Below are 20,727 nucleotides of genomic sequence, written 5' to 3'. Positions count from 1 at the left end.
TGTTTCCAGCACAAAACTACTTTCTGCTGCAGTGTTCATCAACACGACTCCACAGTGAGACACAAACTGATGCTGACACATTTTTCATCCTTTCATGGCAAAAACAGAGGCACCAACTAGTGGATCAACCAGGTACCACAGAGGAATACTGGGTATTTTCTGTTCCAGCTCATGTCCTCAACTTCTGCATCATCAGTTAATAAATTTTTGAATTGATTAAATTATTAACATTGATTAATGATTAATAATTAACATCCCCACTTCCTCCTCCATCAGACATTGTCTGTGGCTGCAGCAGGCCTCTCCATACCTGAGAGTGTCCAGTCTCCAGTGTGGATCCTTCAGTCCAGCAGACAGCAGCTTCACGCCTGAGTCTCCTGGATGATTGTAGCTCAGGTCTAGCTCTCTCAGATGGGAGGGGTTGGAGCGCAAAGCTGAGGCCAGAGAAGCACAGACTTTCTCTGTGATCAGACAGCCTGACAGTCTGCAGACATACAAAACAACACACAGGAGACTTAGGGTTGGTGTTTTTTGTACAGACAAACATCACATACTCCTATTTGTATTCGAAGCTAATTTAGTCACATACAGTTGGAAGATAAAGTAAGTAAGAGTAAGTAAGTTAAATTTTTTTATTTTGCATAAATTCTTCATTAAATATCAATATGTGATCTTCACCACAAGTCACAAAAATTAAAAAACACAATTTTTCTAACTTGATGAAACACTGATGTCACACGTCAACTTGGTCGAATCAACAGTATAGAATACAGTATAGAATGGAGATGTCAAGTCAAGTCAAGTCAAGAAGCTTTATTGTCATTCCAACCACATATAGCTGAAGCAGTACATAGTGAAATGAGACAACGTTTCTCCAGAACCATGGTGCTACATAAAACGGCAACAAGACAAACATGGGGCTGAGGACTGCTAAGTTGTCCTAGCAAAACACATAAAGTGCATCCTGTGCAACCTAGTGCAAACAGTGCAGTAACACAAAGAAAAAGTGCAGACAGACGTCAGAAGACAGTGCAAAAACAGAACACAAAACACAAAACAGCAGCGACCAGTAGCGGAAATGAATACAATTTACAACTGAAGGATGGAAACATGTCGACTCTAGCGAGTGTGTGTGCTCAGTTCAGTTTGTTGTGTGTGTGTTGAGGAGCCTGATGGCTTGGGGGAAGAAACTGTTCAAAAGTCTGGTTGTGAGGGCCCGAATGCTCCGGAACCTCTTCCCTGATGGCAGAAGTGTGAAGATTGGGTGTGAGGGGTGGGTGGGGTCGTCCACAATGCAGGTAGCCTTGCGGATGCAGCGTGTGGTGTAAATGTCCGTGATGGAGGGGAGAGAGACTCCAATGATCTTTTCAGCTGTCCTCACTATCCGTTGTAGGGCCTTGCGATCCGAAACGGTGCAGTTCCCAAACCAGGCAGTGATGCAGCCGCTCAGGATGCTCTCAATGGTTCCCCTGTAAAATGTAGTCAAAATGGGGGGCGGCAGATGGGCTTTCCTCAGCTTCCTCAGGAAGTAGAGACGCTGCTGGGCCTTTTTGCTGATGGAGCGGGTGTTGAGTGACCAGGTGAGGTTCTCCTCCAGATGGACACCAAGAAATTTGGTGCTCTTGACGATCTCCACTGACGCTCCATCGATGTTCAGTGGAGAGTGGTCACTCTTTGCTCTTCTAAAGTCAACAACCATCTCTTTAGTTTTCCCAACGTTCAGAGACAGGTTGTTGGCCTTGCACCAGGCTGAGAGCTGATGTACCTCCTCTCTGTACGCTGACTCGTCGTTCTTGCTGATGAGACCCACCACAGTCGTGTCATCAGCGAACTTGATGATCTGATTCGAGCTGTGCATCGCTACACAGTCGTGAGTCAGCAAAGTGAACAGCAGTGGACTGAGCACACAGCCCTGTGGGGCCCCAGTGCTCAGCATGGTGGTGCTGGAGATGCTGTTCCCGATCCGGACTGACTGGGGTCTCCCAGTCAGGAAGTCCAGGATCCAGTTGCAGAGGGAGGTGGTCAGACCCAGTCGGCTCAGCTTCCCAATCAGCTGCTGGGGAATGATGGTGTTGAATGCTGAGCTGAAGTCTATGAACAGCATTCGAACATATGAGTCTTTGTTGTCCAGATGGCTGAGAGCCAGGTGGAGAGTAGTGGTGATGGCATCGTCCGTGGAACGGTTTGGACGATACGCAAACTGCAGCGGGTCCAGTGAGGGTGGAAGCTGGGACTTGATGTGCCTCATGACCAGCCTCTCGAAGCACTTCATGATGATGGGTGTGAGTGCAACAGGGCGGTAGTCGTTGAGGCAGGAGACAGTAGACGTCTTCGGCACCGGCACGATGGTCGTTGACTTGAGGCATGTAGGAACAACGGCGCTGCTCAGGGAGATGTTGAAGATGTCAGTGAAGACATCCACGAGCTGATCTGCGCATTCCCTGAGGACCCTGCCAGGAACGTTGTCAGGACCAGCAGCCTTCCGTGGGTTGATTCTGCGTAGAGTCTTCCTCACGTCGGCTGTGGAGAGACAGAGCACCTGATCATTTGAGGGAAGGGTGGATTTCCTAGCTACCGTGTTATTCTTTACCTGTACCTCAAATCGGGCGTAGAAGTCGTTCAGCACATCTGGGAGGGAGGCATCGCTAACACAGACGGGTGGAGTTGTCTTGTAGTTAGTGATCGCCTGGATGCCCTGCCACATGCGCCGGCTGTCTCCGCTGTCCTCAAAGTGGCCGTGGATCCTCCTGGCGTGCGCGCGCTTCGCCTCTCTGATGGCTCGGGACAGTTCAGCCCTTGCTGTTCTTAAGGCCGTCATGTCTCCTGCTCTGAAGGCGGAGTCCCTTGACTTCAGCAGCGCACGCACCCTAGCAGTCATCCACGGTTTCTGGTTGGAGCGTGTAGTGACGGTCTTGGAGATGGTCACATCATCAACACACTTGCTGATGTAGCTGGTCACTGATGATGTGTACTCCTCCAAGTTGACGTAATCACCGGTGGTTGCAGCCTCCCTGAACATGTCCCAGTCGGTGCACTCAAAGCAGTCCTGAAGAGCAGAGATTGCTCCTGCTGGCCAGGTATTTACCTGCTTCAGAACCGGTTGGGAGCGTCGGACAAGTGGTCTGTATGCTGGAATTAGCATAACAGAGATGTGGTCTGAGTATCCGAGGTGGGGGCGGGGCTCCGCTCGGTACGCGCCGGGGATGTTGCTGTAAACACGATCCAGCGCGTTCTCCCCCCTCGTCGCAAAGTCCACATGCTGATGGAGTTTAGGGAGCACCAACTTGAGATTTACATGGTTGAAATCTCCGGCAATGATGACCAGTCCGTCAGGTTGGGCGTTCTGCACGTCGCTGATAGCTCCATGTAGTTCACCCAACGCCTCTTTGGCATTAACGCCAGGAGGGATGTAAACTCCAAAAATGAAAACAGTGGTGAATTCCCTCGGTAAATAAATAATGTGGTTTAGAGCAACATGTCTATTCAATAAAGATAGGAAAAGCACTGAATGTTTTGTTTCATTTAGTTAGAAATATTATATATAAAAATTGTGGTAGTTTATTTTTGTGACTTTGAGGAAGATCAGGTCACATATAATGACTAATTTCTGCACACAATCAGAAAATTATAAACAGTGACTTTGCTTTATTTTTGACACTATACCTTTAACAACAACATTAACAAAAAAGGAAAAATTCTCACGGAGACAACATCTCAGAGTCTGGAAGACACTGCTGCATAAAAATATGTTTAAGTTAATGAATTCTAACCTGAGAGTTTTCAGTTTACAGTGTGGATTATCCAGTCCAGCAGACAGAAGCTTCACTCCTGAATCCCTCAGGTCGTTGTTACTCAGGTCCAGTTCTCTCAGACTAGAGGGCTGGGAGCTGAGAACTGAGGACAGAGCTTCACAGCTTCTCTCTGAGAGGTTACAGCGACTCAGTCTGAAAAACAGTGATGTAGAAGATGACAACATTTGTGTTGAACTGTAATCACCTTTAATGTTGCCTGTCAATTTGAAAGATATAAAACAATTACATAAAAACAGACAGGAAATTATGATTGTTTTATTAATTCTAAAAACACTGATGAGAAACTTCTGCCACCTAGAAATCATGACACTAGAAGATTTAATTTGCTTGGTTCTCTGTCTTGTCTTGTCTTGACCTGACCTGAGAGTTTCCAGTTTACAGTGTGCATTCTCCAGTCCAGCAGACAGAAGCTTCACTCCTGAATCCCTCAGGTTGTTGTTACTCAGGTCCAGTTCTCTCAGACTAGAGGACTGGGAGCTGAGAACTGAGGACAGAGCTTCACAGCTTCTCTCTGAGAGGTTACAGCCACTCAGTCTGAAAAACAGTGATGTATAACATAACAATATTAGTTTTGAACTGGAATCACCTTTAATGTTGACTGTCAACTAAAAAGATATAAAACAATTAAATATAGTATGGAAAGTACGGTTATTTTATATACTGTAAAAATACTGATGAGACCCTTCTGTAACTTAGAAATCATGACATAAGAAAGTTTAATCTGCTTGGGTCTCTGTCTTGTCTTGTCTTGTCTTGACCTGACCTGAGAGTTTCCAGTTTACAGTGTGGATTCTCCAGTCCAGCAGACAGAAGCTTCACTCCTGAATCCTGCAGGTTGGTGTTACTCAGGTCCAGTTCTCTCAGACTAGAGGAATGGGACCTGAGAACTGAGGACAGAGCTTCACAGCTTCTCTCTGAGAGGTTACAGCCACTCAGTCTGAAAAATAGTGATGTATAACATGACAACATTTGTGTTGAACGGTAATCACCTTTAATATTGACTCTTTACTAAAAAGATACATCACAATAAAATAAAATCAGACAGGAAAATACAAGTATTTTAGATATTGTAAAAATACTGATGAGACCCTTCTGCAACTTAAAAATCATGACATCAGAAAGTTTAATCTGATTGGGTCTCATATCAGCAGTTATGACGTTTTTAAACATCTCCCAATATTTAAAACTGAAACTTGACCTGACCTGAGCATTTCCAGTTTACAGTGTGGATTCTCCAGTCCAGCAGACAGATGCTTCACTCCTGAATCCTGCAGGTTGTTGTTACTCAGGTCCAGATCTCTTAGACTAGAGGACTGGGAGCTGAGAACTGAGGACAGAGCTTCACAGCTTCTCTCTGAGAGGTTACAGCCACTCAGTCTGAAGAACAGTGATATATAAAATGACATTTGTGTTAAACTGTAATCACATTTAATATTGACTCTGTACTAAAAAGATACATCACAATGAAATAAAATCAGACAGGAAAATACAAGTATTTTATATATTGTAAAAATACTGATGAGACCCTTCTGCAACTTAGAACTCGTGACATTAGAAAGTTTAATTTGCTTGGGTCTCTCTTATATCAGCAGTTATGGAGTGTTTTAATATCTCCAGTTATTTAAAACAGAAACTTGACTTGACCTGAGCGTTTCAAGTTTACAGTGTGGATTCTCCAGTCCAGCAGACAGAAGCTTCACTCCTGAATTCTTCAGGTTGTTGTTACTCAGGTCCAGTTCTCTCAGACTAGAGGACTGGGAGCTGAGAACTGAGGACAGAGCTTCACAGTTTCTCTTTGAGAGGTTACAGGCACTCAGTCTGAAAAACAGTGATGTATAACATAACAACATTTGTGTTGTCTGTTAAATGAATAAATAAAATAAAATATTAGAGTATACAATGAATAAAAATATGTAAATCGTAAAACTAAACTAGTGATGGGAAACGTGTGCAAGTCAAAAATCCTGACATTAAGACATTTAAAATGTTTGGGTCTCTCTCAGTTATTTACACTCCGAGGTTTCCAGTTCACAATGTAGATTCTCTGGTCCAGACTTTAATGCACATTCAACTATCCAAATACTTACAAAGCTTTTTTAGCAGCTTTCACCACTGGCAGCAGCCTCAGAAGAGCCTCCTCTGAACCAGAGTATTTCTTCAGGTCAAACACACCCAGATCTTTTTCTGATGACGTTAAGATGAAGACCAGAGCTGACCACTGAGCAGGAGAGAGTTTATCTGTGGAGAGACTTCCTGAGTCCAGGTACTGTTGGATCTCCTCCACTAGAGAACGATCATTCAGTTCATTCAGACAGTGGAACAGGTTGATGCTTTTCTCTGCTGAGGGAGTCTCTTTGATCTTCTTCTTGATGTACTGAACTGTTTCCTGATTGGTCTGTGATCCATTTCCTCTCTCTGTCTGCTGACCTCGTAGGAGAGTCTGATTGGTCTGCAGTGAAAGACCGAGGAGAAAGCGAAGAAACAAGTCCAGGTGTCCATTTGGACTCTGTACGGCCTTGTCCACAGCACTCTGGTGGAGAAGTTTTAGTTTAGGTCTAAACAGTTTGGACCACAGAGAAGTTGACTGTTTTTCAGACAGCAGATTGACTCCAGAGTTGATGAAGGTCAGATGGACATGAAGAGCAGCCAGAAACTCCTGAACACTCAGATGGACGAAGCAGAACACCTTGTCCTGGTACAGTCCTCTCTCCTCTTTAAAGATCTGTGTGAACACTCCTGAGTACACTGAGGCTGCTCTGATATCGATGCCACACTCTGTCAGGTCTGATTCATAGAAGATCAGGTTTCCTTTCTGCAGCTGCTCAAAAGCCAGTTTTCCCAGAGACTTGATCATCTTTTTGCTCTTTTTATTCCAGTGTGGATCTGTCTCAGCTCCTCCATCATACTTGATGTTCTTCACTTTGGACTGAACCACCAGGAAGTGGATGTACATGTCCGTCAGGGTCTTGGGCAGTTCTCCTCCCTCTCTGGTTTTCAGCACATCCTCCAGAACTGTAGCAGTGATCCAGCAGAAGACTGGGATGTGACACATGATGTGGAGGCTTCGTGATGTCTTGATGTGAGAGATGATTCTTCGGGCCTGCTTCTTATTTCTGAACCTCTTCCTGAAGTACTCCTCCTTCTGTGGGTCAGTGAACCCTCTGACCTCTGTCACCATGTCAACACACTCAGGAGGGATCTGATTGGCTGCTGCAGGTCGTGTGGTTATCCAGAGGCGAGCAGAGGGAAGCAGGTTCCCCCTGATCAGGTTTGTCAGCAGCACATCCACTGAGGTGGACTCTCTCACATCAGTCAGGATCTGATTGTTGTGGAAGTCCAGAGGAAGTCGACACTCATCCAGACCGTCCAAGATGAACACAACCTGGAACTCTTCAAACCTGCAGATTCCTGCTTCTTTGGTTTCAGTAAAGAAGTGATGAACAAGTTCCACCAAGCTGAACTTTTTCTCTTTCAGCACATTCAGCTCTCTGAAACTCAATGGAAATGTGAACTGTATGTCCTGGTTGGCTTTGTCTTCAGCCCAGTCCAGAGTGAACTTCTGTGTTAAGACTGTTTTCCCAATGCCAGCCACTCCCTTTGTCATCACTGTTCTGATGGGTTCCTCTCTTCCAGGTGAGCCTTTAAAGATGTCTTCTTGTCTGATGGTTGTTTCTGGTCTGTGTGGTTTCCTGGATGCTGTTTCAATCTGTCTGACCTCATGTTCATCATTGACCTCTCCAGTCCCTCCCTCTGTGATGTAGAGCTCTGTGTAGATCTGGTTCAGAAGGGTTGGGTTTCCCGCTTTAGCAATCCCCTCAAACACACACTGGAAATTCTTCTTCAGATTAGATTTAAGTTCACGCTGACAAACTGCAGCTGAAGTTCCTGAATGAAACCACAAAAACATGATCAATACAATTTCTAATGAAAACACAGTTTGACAGTTTCATGACCCTAAATGATTCACATTTCAACATATTAACACTCCACATCTTCAGCTCTCAGTAAACGTCTCATTTGTCGATGATGTTAAATGTTTAGAGAAATCCTCTTACTGCTCTGCAGACAGTCAGCCAGCTCCTCCTGCTTCATTCTCCTCAGGAAGTTCAGTGTGATCTTCACAAATGCCTCTCTGCTGCTCCTCCTCTGCTCTTCATCATCACCATCCAACACCTCCTCATCCTCCCTCCGACTCTCTAAGCATTGTGGGTAATATGGACTCAGAACCTTCTGGATCTTCTTCAGTTCGTTCTTTACAAAAGTGACAATGTTCTCCTCCAACAGCTGGAACAGAATGAGAAGTGAACATTTCATTTTAACTGGTAGAAGACAACATGTGATTCATGTGTCAGTCTGAAGACCTGCTGGTCTGAACAGAGCAGCATGGACTCTGTTAGGACCTGAATGGTTGTTTAGTATTCAATATGGGTTTTATGTAGTTCATAGTCAAAGTGTGATTGTACAGACCATAAATACAGAGTCCACGTCTGGTTGATGCTGCTGGGCAGACTGATCCCTGTGAACCTCTGAGCTCTGCTGCTGAACTCTGAGGAGAAAATATTAATTTTAAGTAAAATTTTAACCATATTTACAATATTGTTATTATTATTGTTATATTAATATATAATAATATTTCATGGTTGTGTTGATTGTATATTATTTGATTTCATGAGTAGATGTTAAAGGAACTACTTTCAGACCATTTCTGATGATTCTATGTTTTAGAATCTCATGATAAGTCTTGAGGTCAGTGGTCAGCATAATACTCCATCGCGTCGACTAAAATTGATTGATATCAGCTCCAAAAAAGAACAATGTGAAGAATCTATGGGCAAATCAGTTTTTCCTTAAATGTTCCAGGTAGATTTTTAATAGCTTTAGAAGCACAAACTGTGTCATATTTTAATGTATGATGGACTTTTTATTTAAATAATATGCTCCAAGTTTTGAAGGTTACTGCGAATATTATGTGTTTAAATTTGCCAAAGAGCAATTTGTATATTTTATACAGGTGACTAAAAGAAGTTGGTCTTAATATCTGGAGCAGAGTTAATCCATCAGATTAGCCTTCTGGTTTCTTACAGGTTGTAAGATAATTACTAACATGAAGTCAATCGAAGTTAATTTGCTCCTTTTTTTTAACACAGTCAAACCAACATCACTGAGGCTTTGATGACATTTTAAAATAACTTCCGTTTTAACTTTAAGGTCATTTTAGAATACTGGCTTTATTGTCTTATATTAAAACATAATTCAATACAACAGCAGCACAATCTACATCCTACACACTTCTTCATGAGCACATAGTTGAATCAGCACCTCTCTGAAACAGTCTGAACAAAACTGAACACTTTCATCTTCCAGAGGGAGAATCTACAGTAACTATAAAAAGTCTTCACCTTCTTGAAAGTTTTCACCTGTTTTTCTTTTTCCCAACATTGAATTTTGATCAATCAGACTTTTTTAGGACTCTTGTTAAACTGCAGCGTGTGGTTGGTGGACGACATGCTGTCATCTGCTGCTTGACAGAGGTCATTGGAGAGAATGGAGAAGAACTTCTTACCAGGTGACCTGGTAAAGTTTGACATTTGCTTTTTATTTTCTGATGATTGTTGAGTTAGTACTAATCATTTTACTGTTTCATTTATTTATTTCTTACTGAAACCTAATTTTTTACTACACTTTCGAGAGCAAAGAAACTGTGAAACTATGTCGAGCAAGTCATTAAGAGCTTTTTTTTATATATAGTAACCTAACGTTTGAGAGAGAAATAAGTGTTTGTTCAGGATAAAAAAGATGTTTTAATGTTATAAAATGCTGCTAGAAACTTAATGTAACCTGTACTTAAATATTACGTATTAGTTGTATTGATGCAAATGTAATTTAGATAAAAATGAATCATTGAATAAGATCTGGTTTCAGTTTAAAACTCTTATCTTCTATCATCAGGTTGTTCAACTTTAAAGTTAAGACCAATCTTAGACCTGGTTCTTCATGGAGAACCAGCTGGGTTCATGAGACTCTGATCTCTGCTGCTGCATCCTGATGAAGTGGAACCTCTTTAGCTTAATATCTACGGCCACGAGTGCTGAATAAGCATCACTTAAACATAGGTATCATTTATTAAGGCTGTCTGTGACCCTTATTGTAGTGGATATTCAGCTCTCGTTTATAAAGTGTAACCTGAACCTTACAAGTTACCAAATGTCTACATGAAGATGAATGAATAATCAAACATCAACATGATGCTTTAGTTAACTTTACTTACCTGTTAGTTAATGCATGTTACTGAATTAAATCATGTGCATTAATGGAACAGATCACAGATTAACTACAATCTGTTTCAGCTCTACACAGTAAAATCTGACTTTACTGACAAACTACTCAGCAGCACAAAAATAAATTCACATTAAAATTAAATTCCAAAAATATGATTATAAAATCAGTGAATAAGGGTTAAAATCAGTTTTATCACTACTGCTGTGAAATTAAAGTCATGAACACAATAATCCATCAATAATTATTATTCATTAATGTTATATAATATTAGTACTTTTACTTTTGATACTTTTGATACTTGAAGCTATAATATGTAAGTACCACGTAATATTAGAGAACATCCCCTCATCATTAGGAATTTTCTCATTGTAGTAAAAACTACTTCTGTCTGACTGTCACATTAAACATGATGAACTGTGAGTAGCCCCCCCTCCACTGAGGGTAGATGGATTTTACTGGTGACATCTCTGGGACATGGTCTGAGCTCAGCAGGACTAACGTTAGCTACAGTGATCAACACACAGCTCACTCCTTCATATAGATGTTGGACCTTATCAAAAACCAGTCCACTGTCTGGAAACCTGGGTATTTTTATTAGATCAGGTTACAAATGATTTACTGTCCTACAGTAAAGACAGACAGAAGAAGTGAAAATGATAGAAAACTATTTAAAGTGCTACGTGGTAATCAGACATTAAAGAAGCTAAGTCAAAGACTAATGTGCTCTCTGGGCTCCAAAACTGCAGCTACTTCCTGATCCACTGTCTGCTCTAAATCAACAAGATCAGGTTGATTCATAGATCTGTGAAACTGTTCAGAGAAATCATTTAAAGTCCAACATCACCATGACAGTCAGAACACAGAGGAACACAGAGAGGGAACTGGACACTGAAAGACTTGAACTGTGGAAGATCTCCACTGGATTTAAGAAAGTCCGACTGTTGAAGCCTCATATGAACCTTAGCTACACATTAGAATCCATTTGGAACAGACTGTGGATTTTGGCTCCATCACTTCCACTCAAAGGTCTTTAAGAAGAGATCTCTCTGTGTCCTGTATGAACAGTAGGAATGATCCCACATATTAAAACCTGGTTCAGAGATCCCATGGACACCTGACTGCTGTTTAAAGACACACTTGAAGAAATGTGAACTGCTCCTTTAAGGTTAGATTGTATTTTATACTGGAGAGATTTTTATTCTAGTTTCAACATCACTTAGAAAATCAGTTAGTTTGTTAGTAGAGATGTTTTTACAGTGTAACTAAGCAGGTAGTTCAGTCCTAAAACAGACCATGAAGATCTGGACCAAGACTTAATTCCTGTTTCAGGAGAATCAGAAAATAAAGTTCAGTTTGAAACTCTTACCTTCTATAAACAGGTTGTTTGTCTTTAAAGACAATAGGATGATCCATAGACCAGTCACTCTTCATAGAGACCCCGCTGGGTTCAGGAGAGTCTGGCCTCTGCTGCTGCATCCTGATACAAACCAACAAGTGACAAATGAAAAGTAGTTTGAAGCTGAAAACAGATGAACTGTGAGCAGACTGTCAGCAGCTGAAATGTTGGAAGCAGATAGAGAATCAGTAAGAAGACAGTGGATGAGGAACGTTCTCCTGTTCATCAACATGAAATCTGATGAAAGATGCTGTTTGATCTTAGTGGAGGAGTTGATTAATCAGTGGTTGAACTCTTTGTTCACTAAGACAATTCATAGTTCATCATTAGTTCTTCTAAGATCTTACTGAGGAGCTGAGTGACAGATGTGACAGTGAGTGTGAATAATGATGGAGCAGTGATTAGAGTGCTGAGCTCTGACATGGAGAAGAGTCATGGACAGTTAGAGATCCTCATCTCACCTCTGATCTTTGGTCTGGCTCTCATGGTCCCCACACAGAGTGGTTTTAGAGGGAGGGACTCCCTCCTCTCTGTCCTCACACTGATCCATGCTGCTGAATCCACATCCACATCAGCTCACACACACTTTCTACCTTCATGTGGAGAGGAAACACAAATCATTGATGTGCAGTGAAAACTGAAATCCTCCTTTCCATCATTTCTCCTGGACAAAGATCAGCTCCTCCTCCACTGATTGGCTCTTCTTTCCTCTTTCATATCAGTGTCACTTGAATGCAGTCAGACAGCAGTGGGAGGCAGAGGAAGCTGCCATCAGCTGCTCTACTTCTACTATCAGTCCACTAGATGGAGGCATGAAGCTGCAGCCCAGCACACACAGGATGATGGACCAACATTTACACTCACTCAGTCATTTGGACTGACGCTGATACTTCACTAACTTTTCCACCACTAAACAACATTTAGAGATAAACACAGAAAAACAATCTGATCATCTGTGTTATCTGAGAAAATCATGGAGATACTTTAAAAACTTCATGTACAGTAAACTTCCTCTGTGCCTCAGTCAAATCAAAGTCTAAATAGAGTTTCTACAAACAGACTTACTACACTGTAGGTCTGGAAATGACTGAGAATCAGCAGTTTGCTGTACAACAATCTACTCTAATGATTCCTGTACACATGAACTGTGTTTGCTCCCCATTCCAGCCCTACAAGACACCTCAGTACTTTTTCTACAGCTATTCACAACACAATTAATATGTTCCCTCTATGTTATTCTGAAATCAAAGTTCATCTCCAAAAACGAAAGGAATCAACTTGTTCTAATACCAGATGTGGGAAGTAACGCGTTACATTTACTCTGTTACATGTACTTGAGAAACGTAGTTTTACTGCACCATACTTTTTACTTTTACTTGAGTATTTTTATTAAGAAGAAACGCAACTCTTACTCCGCTAAAAAAAAAAAATCGTCAGTCCTGGTAGAATCAAAAATGGCAGAGCTGGCTATCAACTACGCTACAATTGAAGACGATTAACACCCCTGGCCTCATGTTAAAAGGATGTTTTGTTTACAAACAGTGACAACGAACAGCTTCGTCAAAACAGACACAGACATTTCAGTGTATAAAACCCAACGTTTAATCTGAGGAAACATGTCGCTGTTTCATTTAATGTTGCAATGTTAGCATATTTAACTAGCAAATAAGCTAGAGACTAAAAATATAAGTTTCTTAAATTTGTTCTACTGGATAAGTACAGTGGCAAGAAAAAGTATGTGAACCCTTTGAGTTTACGTGGAGTTTTGCATGAATTGGTCATAACATTTGCCCCGATCTTCATCTAACTCACAACAATACAAAAACACAGTCTGCTGAAAATAATACTGCACAAACATTATATGTTTTCATGTTTTTATTGAACATAACATGTAAACATTCACAGTGCAGGGTATGAAAAGTTTGTGAACCCCTAGCCTAATGACTTCTCCAAGAGCTAATTGGAGCCAGGAGTGAGCCAACCTTGAGTCCAATCAGTGTGATTATATTGGATGTGTTGCTGAAAGTTGTGCTGCCTTTTAAAAACACACACCAGTTTTGGGCTTACTGTTGCAGCACTGTTGCTACTCTCCCTAGGCGTGGTCATACTGTAAAGATGACTTCAAGAGCACAGTGCAGAATACTAAATGAGGTAAAGAAGCATCCTAGAGTGTCAGCTAAAGACTTACAGAAATCTCTGGCACATGCTAACATTTTTGTTGACACATCTACAATAAGGAAAACATCAAACAAGAATGGAGTACATGGGAGGACACCACGGAGGAAGACATTGCTGTCCAAAAAATATTTTGCACATTTGAAGTTTGCAAAAGAGCACCTGGACGTTCCACAGCACTAGTGGAAAAATATTCTGTGGACAGATGAAACCAAAATTTAGTTGTTTGGAAAAAACACACAACACTATGTGTGGAGAAGAAAAGGCACAGCACACCAACATCAAAACCTCATCTCCACTGTAAAACATGGCGGAGGGAGCATCATGGTTTGGGGCTGCTTTGCTGCCTCAGGGCCTGGACGGATTGTTGTCATAAACGAAAACGTAAGACCATCTGTCCGCCAACTGAAGCTCCGCAGAGGATGGGTGATGTAACAGAACAATGATCCAAAACATAGAAGTAATTCAACAAAAGAATAGCTTCAAAAGAACAAAATACGTCTTCTGGAGTGGCCCAGTCAGAGTCCTGACTGTGGTTAATTATAATTAGTGGTTTACTTAAAAGAGAAGCAGACGAAGATTTAAAACGTGTTTAAAGCTCATTAACCCGATTGAAATGCTGTGGCATGTCCTTAAGAGAGCCATTCACACCAGACATCGCAAGAATATTGCTACACTGAAACAGTTTTGTGAAGAGGAGTTTATTGCTGCCAAAGAAGGGTCAACCAGTTATTAAGTCCAAAGGTTCACATACTTTTTCCACCCTGCACTGTGAATGTTTGCATGTTATGTTCATTAAAAACATGAAAACATATAATGCTATTATTTTCAGCAGACTGTGTTTTTGTATTGTTTTCAGTTAAATGAAGATCAGAGCACATTTTATGACCAATTCATGCAAAACTCCACGTAACGGGTTCACATACTTTTTCTTGCCACTGTAGTTACAGTGAACGATTTTTTCATTATATACACTGCTCAAAAAAATAAAGGGAACACTTTATTACACAATACAAAGTAACTCCAAGTCAATCACACGTCTGAGTATTCAAACTGCTCACTTAGGAAGCAACACTGATTGACAATCAGTTTCACATGTTGTTGTGCAAATAGAATAGACAACAGGTGGAAATTATAGGTAATTAGCAAGACACCCTCAATAAAGGAGTGGTTCTGCAGGTAGTGACCAGAGACCACTTCTCTGTTAGCTATCGAGATGAGATCCTCAGACCCCTCGTGAGACCATAAGCTGGTGTGGTTGGTCTTAGGTTCCTCCTAATGCAAAACGATGCTAGACCTCATGTGGTTGGAGTGTGTCAGCAGTTCCTGCAAGTCGATGGCATTGATGCTATGGACTGGCCCGCCCGTTCCCCGAACCTGAATCCAATTGAGCACATCTGAGACATCGTGTCTCGCTCCATCCATGGATGCTCTAGTCCAGGTCTCGGAGGAGATCCCTCAGGAGACCACCGCACCTCATCAGAAGAATGCCCAGGCGTTGTATGGAGGTCATACAGGCACGTGGAGGCCACACACACTACTGAGCCTCATTTTGACTTGTTTTAAGGACATTACATCAAAGTTGGATCCACCTGTAGTGTGTTTTTCCAATTAAATTTTGAATGTGACTTCAAATACAGACCTCCATGGGTTAATAAATTTGGTTTCCATTGATCATTTTTGTGTGATTTTTGTTGTCAAGACATTCAACTATGAAAACAATAAAGTATTTAATAAGAATATTTAATTCAATCAGATTTAGGTTGTGTTATTTTAGTGTTCCCTTTATTTATTTGAGCGGTGTAGTAGTGGCTGTGTCGTGGATTTTGTTATTTCAATTGCCATCAAATGGTGATCAAACCTCCTTTCATTAAGTTAACTTTAGCAAATGGAACTGAATGTGTTATTTGTTAATTTTACTGTCATTAGGAGTTCAGTGTGTCAGTGACTAAACCACAGGGTGGTAAGAGTTCAGGGAACTTTTCACGTCAAACACCAGCAGTGTGGCAGTCTGTACATTAGAAGGGTAAAAATAATGCACAGACCTACATTCTTTTGAAAACCATTTATCTTTCCACAGGCCTTGAAATCATCAGACTTCATCTAGACACAGAGTTGGATGATGTCAGCACAAACAGCATCCTCTCTGATGAAGATGACTTCTTTGGATCCATGGGGTCAGGAAAGACAGAAGCAGGACACCTGGATAGGTACCTTTCATGTCCATCCACTGCAGGTTTGGATCTATTGCATAACTTTCCTCAGATCAAGAAGCTGTCACTCAAAGTCAACACAGGTCTTCCTGCATCTGCAGCCTGCGAGAGACTTTTTAGTGATGCAGGGCTCCTGTTCACTGCTAAACGGTCACAGCTTCACTCCAAGAACCTTGAAAGCCAACTACTATTGAAGCTTAACCATCACTTCACTGAGTGAAAATCCAAACATGCAGACACTGTTTATTGTAAAGTGAGCCTCTGTTGTTTGCTGTTCAGCCTGCTGTGCCATTTGGAGGGCAACTCAATAAACACTGGAAAAGTTTACTTGTTCAAACCCCCCCTTTTAACCACCCTTTGTTATGCACCCACCACCCACTCCATCTTTTCTGTTACACCTGGCAGCCACGTATCCACTGACAACAAAAATCTAAACGCAGTTTTAACCACTTCACTTTTACTACACTCATGCTCATTCCCGCATCTTGCTCACCTTTTGGAGTTTTATGTCTGTGTGTCCAGTCAGATGCTTATTTAGTCATTTGACGGACGCTTTTATCCAAAGCGACTTTCATGAATGTCCTGTCAGAGAGGAGATGATGGTTTAGTTTTCGTAAGACCCAGAGCCGTAGAAATAAAAGAGTTGCAACAGTCAATAAGGCAGATTTAAACAGTGTGAAAAGAGTAACTGAGTTACACTGTTTAAAGTAAGTCAATACACACTGACAGACAGCCAATATTTATTTATAATTAATAGTTGCCTATCTGGTGGTATAATTGATAAGGACAATGCATTTTTACTGCTGTTATTATAGCAGTGATGTATTAGTTAAATTACATGACACCCAGAGACTGTATAACTCTGATCAGTTTACAGAATAAACACATTTTGTATTGTAGTAATTAATTCCATAATCATCTAAACCCCAAAATAACCCAAAACACGAACATCTGATGTTACATCGGCTCACTCCTCACCTATACATGTGGATATTTAGCTACAATATATAGAAAAAATAAATAGTCCTGTTTTAAACTCACTATCTATCAGCAAACACAGCCCAACAGCTGACTGTTGTTTCTTGTATTTTCTTGTATCATTGTTATTGTTAAAATGTTCAAAAGGTACTGTTACACATTCATCTGTCATTAGTATTATTATTGATCTCTCATATACAGTAAACACCTAAAAAGTACAAGTATTTGGATTTTTCAAATACTGGGTGTTACAAACCTTTTAAACAACAAGAGCACAGGTCACACAACATGTACATATGATTATATTAAGTACAAATTAGACAGTTGTATCATTATCTTCCTTCAAAATGAAGCTTCCAGCTACATAAAGATAATCATTTATTAAATCAAGGGAGTCCTCTCTTATATATGTTGAGCTAACAGTAGCTGATACAAAGACATAAATGTATTTAAATAAAAACGCAAAACAGACAGTAATAAAGTAATAAACACTAACAGTTGTGTAAGTATCTTAATCAAACTACAGCAGCAGCTAAATCTCTACAAGTAAGCTATAAATGTCTAACGACCGAGTTTAAACTCTACACTCAGCAATAAACACTAACCATCATCATGTCCTTTCTGAATAAATCTACAATTAAATTTTCTTTTCACATTATTTAACTTTAAATTTTATTTGCAGATAAATCGTGGGCTAAAATTTTTATCTACTCCCGCCTCCTCCTTTTCTAAAGCAGGAAACCTGGTCTCAGAGACTAAATCGCCTTGGCCCCAACATGCTACAAAAACAACTCTTTCTTAATATAAATGTGTAAACCTGCTTTCTCATTCATACATAAGTACACAAGAGCTAATATTTCATAAATGACTTAAAAAGGAACCTTCACTTTAATGTCACATGTGTGTCACTTATATTTTGTTGTAAAAAAAACCTGTTGTAAATTCTTCATTTGACATCCTGTGTTGGTCCAAACCCTATTATTTTGGTTATATTCAGATTAATTTAGATTTATACACTTGTCTTTTATTCAGTAGCACTTTATTATTAGCTCTGATGTAAATAAGACCATTCATCGCCCAGGTTGTGACCACATGTCTGAATTAATGAAACCTGGTTTCTCTCCGCACTCTTTGTTCAGGTTGATGGCAATATTTTTTCAATCCAACACATGGCGCATAACACTAATCTGTAGTACATGCTTCTTGTCAGTAGGGTGGAAATACGGCTCCGTATTTCTCAGTAGGGGAATTCATCACGCGGTAGTTGAACACATAATTAAAATGTAAAACAGTAATAACCTACTAACACCAGACATTTTACCATGATTTGCTGTGAAATCAGTATCTGTTTCCTCCCTAACTTACATTTATCATTTTATTTTTCACTAAGACAAATAATAAGAACAGACAGACACCACTGACACTGTCGGTGACACAGTTTAGAGTCACTAATGAACCAAACTGCAGGTTTTTTCTTTTTTAGATTCAGTTGTAAATTCATGTTCAAACAAACATCAACACTTTGTGAGTAATCTCAGAGTCTGACGGTGGGAAAAGAGAAACATCACAAACTCTACAGTCACTAAAAGCTTCATTATTATTATTATTATTATTATTAATTATTATTATTATTATTATTATTATTATTATTATTATTATTATTATTATTATTATTATTATTCTTTGAAGAGGTTCCGATCAGCAGAAAACTTGTCAGAAGTTGGTCTATCCAAACTTCTACAGACTTACTGTGGGCTTTTGTGTTTCCCAGGATCATCTGTGTTTTATGCAAAGTCGGAGATTTTCAAGAGAGTAACACATAAAAATTAAATGATTACAAACATCAGCAACTACAGTCTTTGACCAGCTGAGGGGTCAGGGTGTGACTCCATGAATCTTCATCTCTCATCTCTTTACTACTGAGTGGAGAATATACCAGAAGATGTATTTAACATTCTGGACACTAGGTGTCGCTGCTGTCCTCCACTGTTTAGCTGTAGACTTCACCACATTATTATAATATTATTATATTAATATATGTAGTGTTCGGTTTAATGTAGAAAATGTAGACAAACTTTTACTAATTTCTATTGACTTTACTGAGTAATCAGAGTTTGTTTGTTCACAGCTACGTTTTTATCTGCGGACTTTACGAACCAGACTCAGACTGGTTAGTACAGAGTGGACTGAGATACTTGTTAATGAGCTTTAAACACGTTTTAAATCTTCGTCTGCTTCTCTTTTAAGTAAACCAATAATTATAATTAACCACAGTCTTCATGTTTCTGTTCACTCTCAGACACAAACTTTGCTAAAATGGCGTCTTTGAACACAACTTCCTACAGTCAACGACCAGAAGTTTATAAGAAACGAAACTAAACCAGTCTTACCGTTTTCTACGATCCTCCGTCGTATCCAGTATGTAATTATTTTTATATTGGATAGTTTAACATCAGTACCATCATAATAAAACTGTAATTCCGTGTTAAATATAGATTATATCCTTCTTCAACAACGAAATATGGCGACAATTGAAATCGGACCAAAACTCTAGAAAGGAGGCGAAACACCAGTGATCGGTAATGTTTGAGCTGTGGGAAGTTGAATGTGTGACTTTGAAGTCTCGGTGTCGTTGTGAAGTCTTTTCCTGTGTCATTATTTCTCATTCTCATCCCAAACAGTTTTTAACATCATCACAGGGATCAGTAAACTCAGGAACAAGCAAGAACAAAGCTTAAAAACATTTTTATTGTCTGCAACAAGATTTTCTAAGTTTCATTCACACATTAAAAACCCACAAGCTAAAACATTCAGCATAATTCATCAACTTAATCAGTGTTTACAGTTATTGCTCATTGTGTTTTACTAAAACTACAGTTTGTTACAGGATAATTAATCAGGTTTGCGGTTTAATTAAACTACATCCATGACCTTTTCATGTCTCTTATAAGACAAACAGACTAGTTGTTGGTAACATCCCACTTCTCTAAACTGCCTCCACGTCTCCGTCACTTGTCTCTTATTTCCTCCCACTCCCACACCAAAGATACTTGGAAAGATTCTGTATGTGGACCCAAAGGAACTGATAATAGTTTTTAGAGATGATACCTTGTCTCCTCCATCCTTGTCTCCTCCATCCTTGTCTCCTCCATCCTCCTTGTTGGTACCTGCAGATGAGAAGCAGCAGTGAGTCAGCAGGTGTCAGGTAGGTGATGAGTGAAGAACACAACAGAATCCATTTCTAACATAACACTAATATGTTCCAGTATCATTGATGGTGACGTTCTTCAGAATCACAGACACGTCTCCGTCCTTCATCTCTGGATCTTTCAGCTGCACTCGACCACGAAAAGATTAATGCTGGTAGTGTTCATAAGTCTGACTTCATCTGACTTCAAGTCAGGTTTGATCCACTCCAACAGTCGAATAATAGCTTCTCTGGGAATCTGACACTGAAGGACTATGTCGTCTCCAGGTTTCACTTTCACCTAAACAAAAACCAAAAAGGAAAGTAAGACATAACTAGAAAACAGTTTTAGTCTCATTCATATACTGTTGTGAAGTTGAGTGTCCACTGTGGACAAAGCTCTAGCTCAAACTCTTAATGTGAACAGATTTTAAAAATGCTCACCATAAGAAAACAGCCCAGGTTTTTTTCTGTATGCTCGACAGTGTGACATACGACCATCATCAGTCTATTAACAGACTTTGGTCGACAGTCCACGGTGATGCTCACCAGCTCAATCACTATCAAACTGTTTGACTGGTTTTAATCAGTTTTTAAAACTCAGGAGGAAACAAGATCCTACTGCAGAAAAACATCAACATCTCTCTTCTCTTTCGGCTTTTCCCATCAGGGGTCGCCACAGCGAAT

At 40.2% G+C, this 20,727-nt stretch overlaps 1 protein-coding gene across 1 annotated transcript in view; it reads right to left on the bottom strand.

Annotated features, from left to right (window-relative positions):
* The window catches only part of LOC113168126 (NACHT, LRR and PYD domains-containing protein 3-like), a 176,319-nt gene that overhangs the window by 21,678 nt on the left and 133,914 nt on the right, over positions 1–20,727 (bottom strand). Inside the window, exons 6-7 of the mRNA XM_033326629.1 lie at positions 4,576–4,749; positions 4,173–4,346 (exon numbers count right to left, since the gene is read on the bottom strand). Coding sequence (XP_033182520.1) covers positions 4,173–4,346; positions 4,576–4,749 — 348 coding nt within the window. The remainder of the gene's footprint in view (positions 1–4,172; positions 4,347–4,575; positions 4,750–20,727) is intronic.

This window comes from Anabas testudineus, chromosome 18, assembly GCF_900324465.2.
Source record: "Anabas testudineus chromosome 18, fAnaTes1.2, whole genome shotgun sequence".
Classification (NCBI taxonomy): Eukaryota; Metazoa; Chordata; class Actinopteri; order Anabantiformes; family Anabantidae; genus Anabas; species Anabas testudineus.
This window is presented reverse-complemented; position numbering and strand designations above follow the sequence as displayed.